At 38.3% G+C, this 14,424-nt stretch overlaps 1 protein-coding gene across 2 annotated transcripts in view; it reads right to left on the bottom strand.

Annotated features, from left to right (window-relative positions):
* Positions 1 to 226: 226 nt before the first annotated feature.
* LOC118222349 (protocadherin-17-like) overlaps positions 227 to 14,424 on the bottom strand; it is a 68,781-nt gene continuing 54,583 nt past the window's right edge. For both annotated transcript variants that reach the window (XM_035407868.1, XM_035407869.1), the window contains exon 5: positions 227 to 4,240. In XM_035407868.1, coding sequence (XP_035263759.1) covers positions 3,606 to 4,240 — 635 coding nt within the window. In that variant the 3' untranslated portion in view covers positions 227 to 3,605. The remainder of the gene's footprint in view (positions 4,241 to 14,424) is intronic.

Raw genomic sequence — 14,424 nt, 5'->3', positions numbered from 1 at the left:
TTAATTTAAAAACTGGGGAAAAGTGTAAAGGTTTTTTTTTTGTATGAGGTGAAATTTTTGGCAATAAGAGAATCAGAAAATATGGGCCACATAAGATAATTTTTTTCCTGGTCCATGAGCTGCATACATAAGAGCACTGTGTGTAATTTCATTGGTCATTAATAAAAAGTCATACTAACCTGAAAAAAAAACAAAAAACAAAAAAAAAACAGAACAGACAAAAAAATACTGGTCATTTTTTTTAATTCATAGTCTTCATTTTTTTTCCAGATAGATCACATTGAACACAGCCATTAGACATTAGCAATTGAGATAATCCATACAATGTCTTTTCTTTTTAGCACTTGCCCAGCTTAGCATGGATGTTTAATGGGGTGATGGGGGCAGAATCCCTGGTAGCAGTCCTATTAACCATTGGGGGCTGATAGACTCAGGACCTCAAATAAAACTTAATTTCAAATCAGCACACCAAACTCCCATTTTAACCTATTAGTTAAATGAAGTCTTCCCAGTTAAGTCTTCCTAATATTAAGGTAATGCAATTCAAAGATAATGAATGCAGTCTCAGAAAATAAATTTAAACTTGTACTTTTATGTTGTAAAGTAATTCAAGGAAAGACATTTTAATACAGGACCATAGCCAACAATGAATTGTACCAAAAAAAAAAGTAAAGAAAAAAGCTCAAAGTTTCAGGGAAGTCAATTTAGCATGTTTTTAGAATTCACAAACACACACACACACATACATACATACATACATACACTCACATACATACATAATACACACACAAATGCACACAAACACACACAAACAAGTCGAAAGCTAGAGAAAATTATTAATCTCTGAGATTGGTTGCCGCTATGGTGCTATCATACTATTTGTGTTTTGAGACAGTGTGTTTTTTAAATAGTGTTCTTGCTGTGTAATGGTTGGCCAACGATGGGAAAATAAGTAATTGTTGGATTCAGGTGGCCTTTGAGTAGCTGGAGATTTAAAAAAAAGCACTGTATTCAGTTTCTTGATTTGTTGTTGTTGTTGTTGCACCATTCTTAGGAACATGTCAAGCATGTCAGATATGTCAGCCATAGATTTATGTAAATCTCAATTAGAAATATACACAAAAGCAGGATTTTACCAAAGCCTATCTCTGGCAGTGTACTGATAAATCTGTTTCACCAAAAAATTCAGGAAAAGGGGAAAAGGTTAGCAAAATGGAGATAAAATGTGGCACATCTTCATGCTCTCAGTATCCTTATCTCCATTGTTTAAGATCTATCTTTGACTCCTCTACTTCAAGCCAAATAAGCACGGAATAGAGGTCTCATTTATTTTAGATCTCCCAGCCTTGTCATGTTCCCTTACTGTATGAGATGGACAAGATGAAGCCAGATCTCAAATGATGCAGGATGGCGCAGCATCATCTTGTTCAAATTTAATTAATGGATGCTAACCAATATAAAATCATGTTCCCTTACACGGATCTCCACACATGTGGCTGTTGTGTCACTGTTTTTCCTGATGCAAAGGAAACAAAAACAACACAAAACATAATTAATATTACACTTAGAGAAGGCTAACTTGAGCTCACCGGGTTATCAAAGTATGTAAACGGAATACAGCTGAAATTCTGATTCTTCTGCTACATCTGTGCCTGACAGAAAATATACAAAAAAAATGGAATTTTAATTTAAGATACATCTTTAAGTGAAGGGCTATTCTGATGAACACAACAATGCAGTACATACAGAAAATACATAAACTGCTCAAAAGAACCTTTTTGGTCCTTATTTACAATAAACACATTCCCCTGTTAGCCTCTCATTGCTTCACATTTGTCAAGAGCACTACATCACAATAATATTTTACTTCAGCGCAAGTAAGGCAGTTGCATGTTTAACAGGGAAACAGCTGTGTTGTATAAATGCCAGGTCCTTTTTTTTTCTTTAAAAATAAATTGATTACAAATTTAGCTGCCTTGGAACAATACATCAGCTTTGTAAATGTACTCCTATGATCACACATGGTTGTTGCTTTTTCATTAACTGGCTCATTAAGCTTTGAACAGTTTATATATCAAAAGGCTACTATTCAATCTAAGGCAACGCACATTGTCCTTAAAGTATGAGCAACACATTCAAGGAAGTTCTAACATTACTTTTCTTGATATATAGTACACACATCGCAAGTGGCTGAAATCAAAAAGGTAGTGTACAAAAAATAAATAAAAAATACAACAAACAACAACAACAAAAATGTTACACTTGCTTAAATTTGTGACCCCAAGAATAAAGGACAATTGTGAATTGTGGTCAAACTGAATAGAGGCCTGAAGTCGTTTTGACCAAACATTAAGCGAGACTCTGCTCTGAAGCATTGCTACCCAATCCCGCAGGATGAGGGGCAGAAGGGAAAAAAAAAATAAACTCATAGAGTTTGACAGCGACTAAGGCAACAGTTGCCAAATACAATATATGCCCATGTATATTGCAACACAACTATATAGTAATTTGATAAAATACACAATATAGCTTTTGTACACTTAACAATTTGGCTCATATGCACAGAAATTGCAGTAAGTCAATACAAATATGTAATTTGATGTAAACACATTAAAGTCAATACACTTGCACATTGAATGGAGTGTTTAGTGATAATGCAAAGGGACATTTCTTTTTTCATTTAATTTTGGAGCAGTTTATAAATTAACTATTTCACTACTAACTGCACTTCAGCATTTGAATACCGTTTTCAGTTTATATATATAATTTTTTTTTTTTTACAAAATGTATAAATAATTTTGTTCATACCTGAACATTTTATATTTACATATATATGTTCATAGTAGATGAGAAATGTCCCTAACATACAGGATTGTGATTGCCATTGGATATGGTTGAACAAGTGGATATCACTACGAGATGGGGAGAAGATGAAGAATGAGACTTACACAATGAAAAAGCTGTGTTTGACTGCTTCACCCAACTGGAATGTTTTATGCATTAGATAAATAGAAGGGAACAACAGTTTTCACACATAACTATGAATGGCAGGTGAAGAACAATTACGTTTCACATTTCACATCTTTACCTTGTCCTCTTCCTCCTCCTTCTCCCCCAGATTAACTAAGAAAACATCTTTTTTAGTTAACTCTTTTTTTTTGTTGCACTTCAAACATCTATATCGCAAAATTAGAAAGAAAAAAAAAGAAGGTATATGTCTATCTTCTTTCAGTCAGACATAATAGGCCGGGAATGCCACCGCTTGCATTAGTACTCCGATTGTCATAATGAATCACCGTTCCTTTCATATTCATTGCTGTTCCCACACCCTCCACATTAATGGGGGGCCTAGGTGAAGAACAGAGCGTAGTGAGACAGTTGAGCTGGTGGGCACTTGATGCTTACAAGAAGCCAGAGGCAGCATTTTTTTTTATTTTTTTTTTACAGTTCTGTCAAGGATACCAACATCAGAAGGCAGGCTTTGACATTTTTGATAACGCCCCCCAAGTCCAAAACAAAGCTTTGTCCTTTTTTGTTAGGTTTTTGATACCTGGCACAGGTGTGTGTGTGTGTGCGTGTGTGTGTGTGTATGTATATATCTATATTTACTTCCTGACAGGTGTGGCTTCACTTCCTCTGCAGTCCTGTAAAAGCTTGTCGATATCTCTGACCACGCGATCAGCATCTGCACCCTCCGGGCGGAAATGGCGGCCACCGTGCTCTAATGGCTCCAGCATGCCGGGGCCCACCTCACCGGAGTGCTCATGGTCGGGGCTCAGGTAGGGGGGCTCCCTCAGCTGTTTACTAGGCGATAGATACTGTCCATCGGGTTGCCCGTAATGGCTACTTCCTGGGTCGACCTCGCAGCACTCTGTCGGCCCGTTCCCGGGGGTGCACGAGGCCATGCACGTTTTGGCGGGGCTGCAGGATGGCGAGGGGACCTCCTGCAGCAAGGGACTCAGGGCACGCTTGGCTTTCAGGTAAGGTTTGACATTGGCCACCAGGATGGTGTGGTCCCGTCTGTCCTTCCCGAAGGTGCAGAATGTCTTTTTGCCGTTGGAGCTTACCGTCTCATAAGCCTCGGTCTCCATCACTGCCTCCATTCCTGCCGGCACAAACACGTTGGTGCGATAGTCTGTGCCTTCTGCCTGATTTCCCGCTGCAAACTGTGGCATCCAGCACCTGTCAGAGTGCCCTAGCACTCGACACTCATCTGTGCAATTAACACACTCTTCTTGTTCTGAGAGAGAAAGAGACAGAGAGAGAATAAATTGTATGTATATCAGACAGCTAGGCTTCCATATTGTGTTACAGTATGCCACTGCACCACTGCATCTTGTAATTGCATACAGACACATAATAATAAAAATAATAATGATGATAATAATAATAATAATAATAATAATAATAATAATAATAATAATAATAATAATGTTTAGAAGACCTGATCCTGATCCTGACTAGGCCACCACCTAGTTTAGTGGGTTGGAAGGTGGAGGGGGTCGTATGGGGTGGAGTGTCATGACAGTCCAAGCTACAGTATACCGACAGCCTCAGAAAAATATTATATCTTTATTAGGGCCTTTCATCAGTCAATTTAAAAATGGCTTTCAAGATATCATCTTGAGAGTCCAAACATCATAAATCTTTGAGACAACACTGTGTGATCACAGTCAAATATTGCTATAAACAGAGTGGGTCGACTTCAGAATCCGTGGTAGATACTAGTGTCATTTTAGCTGACATTCCCTGGAAATTGCAGCTCTCTAGGTAAAAGTGTTAAGATTTTATACTCATTTTTTACCCTTTCTGACCTGTCATGGTATGATGAAATTATTCAGTGTTGAGTCATGCCTGTTGGGAATTTCAGTACTGTAGCTTTAACAAGCAAATGGGAATTAAAAAAAAAATCTAGATGATGACCCTTTTCTCAGCACGACAAGTTATCTGGGCACACAGCAAGGTCTATACTGAAATAGTTTTGTCGAGAATGGTGTAGAAGAACTTGGCTGGCCTGCACAGAGCCCTGACCTCAACCCCACCCAACACCTTTGGGATCAATTGGAAAGCCAATTGCCCAATCAGTGCCCAGCTTCACTAATGTTCTTCTGGCTGAATGGAAGCAAATCCCTGCAGCAATGCTCCAACATCTAGTATAAAGCCTTCTTGGAAGAGTGGAGGTTGTTACAGCAGCAAAGGGTGGACCAACTCCATATTAATGCACATACATTTTGGATGAGATCTTGGATGTCAGGTGTCCACAAATATTAGGCAATGTAGTGTATGTACCATGCATCACGATGACCGAACTAACTCCCATAGAATTCTGGCCAATTATGTCGTTTTCCACAATTTTTTTTTTTTTAAATTCATTTGCTAATAGTTTTCTAATGATTCATGTGCAACAACTTTGACACAAACAGGACCAATAACTGGGTGGCAGTGTAGGATAATGGGTAAGGAACTGGTCTTGTAACCTGAATGTCACAAGTTTGATTCCCAGGTAGGACACTGCTGTGGTACCCTTGAGCAAGGTCCTTCACCTGCATTTCTTCAGTACACATCCAGCTGTACAAATGGGTGTAAATGCTATATATAATGTAAGTCACTCTGGATAAGTGTGTTCGATAAATGCCATTCAGGAAAAAATGGTTCTGCATATAAAATAAAATGGCGGAAAATGAAGTCCCAATGGCAAAGCTGTAGATCTGAACTTCTCAGATGACGTTTGCCACAAACTGGACTAGGTATGATAAGTTATAAGTTATGGGCCAAAATGTACAGTAAATAAATCTGTTACACCGTCACCATTTGGTCAATGCATGTGTGATATCTTCGCTGAGCAGTGAGGGGTCATAGCAGCCCACCTGCCAAATATGGTTACTCTGAGCATTCTGGGTTTCAGAGATTGGGACCCTGTATTAATACATAAGTAAATGAATAAATACATAAATAAATAAATAAATAAATGTATTTGAAGGCCAATACAAAGACCAAACAGTAAACCATTAACATGCTCAGCTGGAAATTAGAAACAAAACTGTTAAAAGGCGGTCTATTGCATAATAAGACATTCACATACAAAAAGCACATACTTGCAATTTGAATTCACACCAGAGTATGAGCTTTCAAGCAATTTTTCACCAAATCATAAATTCTCAATTCCGATCCGCAATTACAATGAGCTATGAAGGACCCGAGAGGTATATGTGCCAACACAAGAACATGTTCCCTGAATGACTATCAATCCCTGAGTCTCAGCTCAATAGAACTTGTTCTTATGGTACAAAACATCCTTAATCCTCAGTAACTATTTCAGCAATCTTTTGACTTAGTTAGCCAGTTATGCCACAAAGCAAGGAGAGAAGGACAATGGTAGATGCTATATCCACAGCCAGTCTCACTGGGTAAATTCCTGAATGAGTGCGCTGATTAGATCATTTATACTGTGAAGGTGAAAGAAATCATTAGGGGAAAAAAAGGAAAAAAGAAAAAAAAAATCTGAACACTATTTATTCTGGTTATGAATAAGAAGAATATCAGAGTTGACAGTACTAATCACGACCTTGAGCTGTTTGTCACTTCCATGCAACAGTGCGCTGTCTGTCCTTTTATTTAAGCCTCACAGATGGTAGTAAATGGAAAATCACTCTAATATCTCAAACTGAACTATCAATGGATGTATTTATAAATGATGGCGGGGGCAAACAAAACATTACGTGTGCTTTGAAAGTACTTTGTGGCTGTGTATGTGCCTGAGTGGGGGCTGTCACATCATTCACTCTTGCAAGAGACAAGGGACAAGAAGCATAAACACAATAAGTAACCCCTCAGCTACAACAAATGGGTCTGCTTGGAAGCCCACTTTTTTTAGTGGCCACAGAATATAGCCTGATTGATCCTGACTGACTGTGGTCAGATTGCAGCTCAGATGATTCAGAAACTTTACTGGTAGCTGTGGGATTCAGCACCTGTCTTTAATGGTGCTTGCTATGTCATTCTTGTTGCTGATATACACATGCAACACAGAAATGATCAACTCTCTGGAGCCTGTCTTTATATTTTTGACCCTATGAAATTGAATATTTATCATATTTCATATCTTGTAGAGGTAAGTGGAGAGGTTAATGGTAAAAGGCTGCATGTCTATATTGCAGTGATTTACATTGGCCTACTTCCACATGATATATTTTTTTTCAGCAACATCAACGACTAAATAAATTTGAAACACTTACTGTAAATAAGATGTAACTGCATGCTTTTTTAGAAAAAAAGGTCTGTTCAGTCTAGATTGTGATAAATCAGATACAAGCATGCATGCATAGGGTCATGCTGTAGCTTCTGTCTGGGATAATTTTTTATATATTATCAGAACAGCAGATTCTCAAGGTGAACAAACCTGGTATATTAGCCGTTTTGGACAGTAGGGGCTTGTTTCTCTGGATTGTTTTTGTGTGGATATGTGCATGTTGTTGGTAACATTAACTGCTTAATCCAAACCTCCATTCCCCGAAATAACTCTCAACCTTGTCAAGTCAAGGTACTCCTTATCGGATAAGTCCATTGTTATTAACTTAAGAAACAAACATGGTCAGAATTAGTTTTAAACACTTTTGATTATATTCCTAATCCTATAGATAACATCAGTCAAGAAGCACTATTCTAAGTTAATAAGTTAATAGCAGTTCAAGACGAACACCCAAGTCCAACCCATTCACCATGGCTAGATGAGGAACGACACAAAAGACACAGGAGAGAATCGCATAATGTCACAGGGCTGTCACCAAGTGTGTAGTGAAAGTTGATTTACTTGGCAATAAATAACAATATATAATTATTCCTGCTTTTAATTGTTAGCAAATCCAGGGCAAATGTTCACTGAATCCAGGCCAGGGTTAAAACCTGCGCCTGAATGTCACCATGTTATCATTGCCCCGTCTGGTTGTTTTGGTGTTTGTGGGGGAATTTGACTACTTCAAGGATAACATCATTCCTTGCAGTGTGAATGTGCCACAAAGCTTCAGGTACTAGAATTCTTATTGCACACATCTCAAAAGTGTTGCTAGTTAATATTGAATTGTACATAGCACAGTTGTAAATAAAGTTAATCTGTTGAATACTTTCGCACATTTTTAACATCCCCAATTATGACCTATTAAATTGCTTTAATTTGTGAACATTTCAGAAAAAGCAGAATGATTTTATCTCACTAATTCAAGACACTTTATACACTGAAAACACACAGTTCACACTCATTGCTTTAGAAGGTAAACAAGCACCAACAGGCTGTATGCAACAAGGCTTTCAGGGGAAACTGAGAGACACGTGGGCTGCCTGTGGTTTGTTATTCTTCATACTTTGCTGCCATCCGGAAGATAATGCAGAGAACCCAAAGCCCTTGTGTACACCTAATGCACAGACGGGTGCATTAAGGGCTCCTGCCAGATCTTTTATTAGCATCTCATTTTTCACTCCGCGACTCCTCTGCGGAATATACGTGCTGCGGGCGATACCCAGGTTCCTGAGTAGTCTGGTCCACAGCATCATTCCCTTCACCCCCCCCCCCCCCTTCCTCTGTCAAGAGGACACAGAGAGCGAATTCTCTCCGAGAGGCCCATTTATGAAATGTCAGGAGAAATGGAATTATGATGCCCAGATTACAAACATCGCCAGTGCACAGTGGAAAAGGAGAAGAAAAAAAAAAACTGTAAAAGAGCAGCATTAGCTTTCCCGTTGCTTTGATTATCCGCTACCCTTACAGCATAACAAGCATTTCAGCTTTGATTTTGATTGCACTCTCGTATCTGCCTAAGCCTAGCGTACAGCAAAATAGGGATGAGGACATCTCACAATGATTAGAAAATAATATCAGTACTTGGAAAAACTGGAGGAACCAATTGAATTTTAGTGTGCATTCAGTACATTTTAAAAAGAAAATCACAAGGGGCTTTGCAATAATACAATGCTCTGGGAAATATTTTTGGCTAGATTGATGACTTGACAAAATGAACAGTTGTCGAAGACAAGCATATTACATGTAATCAATTAGCTACAGTACTGGCACCAATTATGGAGACACTGTGATTTAAGAAGTTTAGTACTCTTAAAACTTTTATCAGTGCCCTTTCTTCTGTTACTGTTTCTCAGAGCCATTTTTGTAGGTAAGAATGTATCCCAAACAGTTAGTTTCTTGACCACAATTGGTAATGAGTTTGTGTTACCATCAGTAATTTGAAATTAAGTACTTGCCAAAAAACAAAAACAGTTTGCTGCAAAAAACTGAAACTGTTTCCCCCTTATATATTATATATATATGTGTGTGTGTGTGTTTGGAGATGAGTCTGATCCTATAGGACAATGGTTCATGGGTTACACGTTTTGGTTTGGTAGGTTTCTAGCCAAAGGATTCACCACACTATTTCTTAAATGAACACTAGAAGTTTTTATTTGGAAATGCTGTACAAGTGGTGGAAAGCTGTATGCATTTTGAACGTCTGTAACTTTGAAAGAGATTCTTTCTCCCCACCCCAAACATCGTTGTGGTATTCCGTTCCACGAGCCAGTGCACTAACGTTGGTACGTCCTTTCTCCAAGAAATAGGAGGCAGGATGACGGACAGGCCAGTTTCTCTAAATGTCACCCAGGAGCCGGGCCCATTTCCCTTCCTGTGCTGCTGTCGAGTTTCACTCTGCTGCTTGGCGCTATGATTAATGTTCTCAGATAGATGGATGTCCTCGGATCGACGGAAAACACAAACTCGGGAGGGTTGCCGCCTCAACACCCACACTTTTCTCTGAAAGTAGTGCATTTTACACCAAGCAGTCACGATATTGGTTTGCTGACCACTCACCCTGCACCACACCTTAAACAGAAGAAGAAATATCAACATCAACAAGGAAAAAAAAAAAACACAAAGTCAAAATAGGAGCTGTGCGCCCCAGTCCACAAACAGCTTGCACCTGCGTCCTTGCAGCTGGGCTAAGTAGAGAGGAGCAGAGGGTGCAGGGATTTCTCCTCTCTGTCGATACGGTGGCAGCTGGATAGGGACCCGAGCATCTGTGACAGTCTGACACTGCACCTGCTCACCTGGGTGGGGGGCCATGGACCATAATCTAAATAAACTCTCCCTGAAGCGCAGCAGACATATCGATGTAAGGAAATGCTAAATGTTTGGGCTACATTTAGACTACCTACAGGGGAATTGAAAGAATCTGAATGTTTGCTCATCTTTGGGCATGTCCACAACAGTGTGCCAACTACTCTGGTTAATTCTACACAAAAACCATCCCTACTTAATCAACCCCTTCATGCAGACGCCAAATCTGGCCAATCTTTTCTCATTTAGGGGGTGTTATAACTCCAGTTCCGAGCGTCACAGAGACTTACAAAATGCCTTATATGAAGCAAGACACTTCTATCGTTTACAATACTATTACTTTATATTCATAGAGACACAAGTGCAGTTATCTTGTCGAAAATGCAAAAAAAAAAAAAAAAAAACTATACGTGACCACAAGTGTGAAAATATCTGAGGCTGATTTGCAGAACTACTAAATATATATGAATCAAAACATTATGAGGCAACTGTGCATTGCTGTAAATCATGACAATCATATATTTAACTATAAATCAATAGTTTTTACTTATGAAACTCACTTTTGCATCATTTTCAAATGGGAGTAAGGGGCCCCAAAACCTCTCCAAAAATGAATTAAATTATTTTTGTTCATTATAAAGCATATACATTTGCCCCTTATGACATTTTAAGATTAAAAAAAAAAAAACTGAACAGTATGTAATCTATTAACAAATGTTACTATCATTGATCATTCCAAGGGAAATGTTACATTAATCTAGCACATATCAACACAGTTAATTTGAATTAATAGTTTTTATGGTAAACCAAACAACAAACATAACACCTGACTGAACCACCAACAAAGGTTTACACTACAGTGTGTGAAATACCCACATTAGAGAGTGCTGCAAACCTCTTGAAAGAAAGTCAATTTCATTGTAAATATTATGAATTCTAACAAAGCAGGCCGCTACAAGCCACCATGCTAACAGAGCCCAGTGTATGAAAATAATGCCCCTATACTAACAGCCGTTTACCCCCAGTACAAATATGCTGAGCACTATTAGCAGTAATATTTACTTGTTTGTATGTATCTCCGCTAGACCTTCTCTTCTGACTCCAAAAAAAAAAAAAAACCCAAAAGATATAAGGTTGACTCAATAGGCTTTGGCTGTAATACCTCTCGGTCAGCCTCCCTCCACCTCTTCCATTTCACTGGTCTCTATAGCCATCTTTCCAAGACATTCAAACTGTAACATCTCAGATTTTCTTTTACTGATTTCATACTTTTGTGTGCTGTGTTTTATTGTCATTCGCAATGCTTCTTAATCACACAACATCAGACATGTTGTAACTTGCAATGTTCCACACAACGCATTCAAAAACTTCAAAAAACAAACCAAAACATTTCCTAGCTCTCAGGAAAATTTCAACCTATCCAGACCTGATGGACAATATGGGTGATTCATACAAGTCATGACAATAGGGGCTGAAACAACTTTCAACTAAATCAAATGTGTTTTCTTCTTGTACTGACAAAGGAGAGCCAGTGATATTTTGTGGCTTTGCAATTTAAATTTGTTTTTTTTTTTTTTAAGTACACGTTCACCTTGATAAAAATAACCACACACACTAAACTGCATGGGAAACGTTTAATGGAATTCTAGATTGCTGTATCGAGTGGTCAATAAGCAAGTGGAGATCAGATTTGCTCTTTGATCTGGTTGCACCATAGACCCTCTCTAGTTCCAGCAGATCATGTTACACAAGGACATAAAGATGACAGAGATTTCACAGGTTGATATGCGTCTGAAACAAAATATGCTTCCATTAAGCTGTGGTATACGGACATGACTATTGTCTTCTGTTGCTATTCTAGGCTCCAGGCGTATCTATTTGACCAAGTTCACCAATAATACTGTAATACTGAGAAAAATCTTTCACCACGGAACGCATCTGCTGAACAAAACTACGCTTACTAAATTAATGTGGAGCAAACGAGAATTCTGCATTAGAATTAATTTAAAAAGCACTTAATCCTGCATTAGAATTAATTTAAGAAAACTCACTTAAATGTCTCAAAGTGGCAGAGCACATTTCTGGTAGATTAAAAAGAGGAATGTGCTCTGCATGTGTATGAATGGAGAACTGACACCAAAGTATATTCAACACTGTTTGCAAATGAATGGCCATGCAGCTGTGGAGGGTCACTTTTTTTTCTAAGTCACACGACCCACAGGTAGTATTTACATGTGCATTACAAACATTCACACAATTAGCACTAATCATACTATTGGCGACCAACGACAAAGAGAAATCATTGGTTAGAAGGGCGCAAGAAACCTTTGTGTGGCGGACAGATGTCATCCAAGATTTGACCAATGCAAAACTAGACAACCCAAAATTATATGCATTTCTCTCTAAACATGCATTTCTCAATTGTGGGGAAATCCTCCAAGGATGGCACTTGGCTATATATATTCATTTTAACCAACTCTGTTGATGCGTAAAGATGTGGCTCTTTGTACGGACAACTTTACAAGCATTTTCAAGTAATGACCGAGGACACTTTTTAAAACAAGATCATTAAATTCAGTCACAAGGTATAAAAATTACATTTTCATTATTAACATTACCCCTACTGCAAACCATTTAATTAGTATGAATAGACTTTTATTCATAATTTTTTGTGCAAGTGATATGACAATGTTTTCTGCTCGAATGTGCTACTGCATGTTTCTGGTTCTAAAAACCACTTGTAATGCAACATTTTACAGTATGAGAGCATTGCCGTCGATCACTGTTAAGTGCCACTTGACTTCTCAACATCAATGACCGGAGAGGTGTAATGGCATTATGGTCGAATGGGCAAGAAGGCTCCACTAACCTCATGCTAATAGGTGACTGAAATGTAGGTGAGAAAACGACTTTGGAAAACTAATGACCGTACTAATTATGGCTAAAAAGGTGTTCTTCAAACAAGGCATCTCCATAGTGTCAGAATCAGCCCTTTAAGAGAGGTGGGGAACAAAGCCTGCGCCTACACAAGTTGTTAATGATAGCTAAACAAGGTTACACCACTGGATCATACCATTGACCCCTTAAGTTGCACGGAGTGGATTCATTTGCATTAATTCCGTTTTTTTTTTTTTTAAACGGGGAAATCTTCTATAAATCTGGTCACACGATATACCATTTGAAAGTGTTGAAACTCAAGGTTCTCTCTCTAAACTATTTTATGAGGCCAATGTTTTATCTTCTTGACAATGGTTTCTTATGTTGTAACATGAGGGGTGGCAAAACAAGCTTGGGGGGTCCTCACCTTCTATGCATTTTGTAAATCCACAGATGATATGAATCACAGTAAATCTGGTATCTTTTTTCCACGGCAAGGATCCAACGAACAAATTCCACTGTCATTTTCAGTCCAAAAAACATGAAATCGAAAACGATATAATGTCTATTGTTTAATTAGCAGTTCTCCAGTGGAATTATCACTGTTGTCTGTTTCACAGTTAGAGTACATGCATGCTAAAGGCATTGTATACATAGGAATGTTATTATCTCCAGTTTGTATAGACTCCCTCATGTTAAGAATGCTCGTTCAATTCTCAACATAAGTAGGGAGACATGGGAAATGCAAGGTTGTAGCAAAGAAGCTAGTATTTATTAAATAAGCAGGTAAACAAAAAATGACACAGTAAAAGAAGGCACATGTTTAGAGGGCTATGTGTACGGTGCGTAGGAACGAGGTGTGTAAGGTGCTTCTGTAGATTGTATACGTGCAAACAAATGAAACAGAATACCAAAAACATGTTTGTCCTGCTATGGTGATGGGAAAGGAAATGATAAAGAAAAAAGGAACACAGGGGAAGGGCTTATAAACCCGAGCCACCAGGTGCTCAAATTAGGGTAATTACATTCCTCTCCACTAGCCACCATCCCCCAAATCACCTTCAACACAGAAATAAATGGAAAAGACAGCAGGGGAGGGAGAGAATCATAACACTCATAACAGTCTAGGTCAAATGGTTCAAAAATTATGACTTTTCAAAGTTGGAAATATTTGAACGTGCACCACCACTGGGTCAATAGCTACCGTATTCTAATAGATTGCAATTTCACATGCCTACAAAGAAGTTCATATCCCCATTATGCCCACAAAGTTTCAAGAGTTTTCACCAATCTGTCTGGGAGATATACATGTATTATCTGGATATAAAAAAAACAAACAAACAAATAAACAATAAAATAAACAAATAAAAAACAACACAAAAGCAATAGGATTCCAGCAGCTTCGCTGTTTTCACCCCTAATAACTGAATGAATGAACAGTTATATGGTGA

The sequence above is a fragment of the Anguilla anguilla genome, chromosome 3 (assembly GCF_013347855.1).
Source record: "Anguilla anguilla isolate fAngAng1 chromosome 3, fAngAng1.pri, whole genome shotgun sequence".
Lineage (NCBI taxonomy): Eukaryota > Metazoa > Chordata > Actinopteri > Anguilliformes > Anguillidae > Anguilla > Anguilla anguilla.
This window is presented reverse-complemented; position numbering and strand designations above follow the sequence as displayed.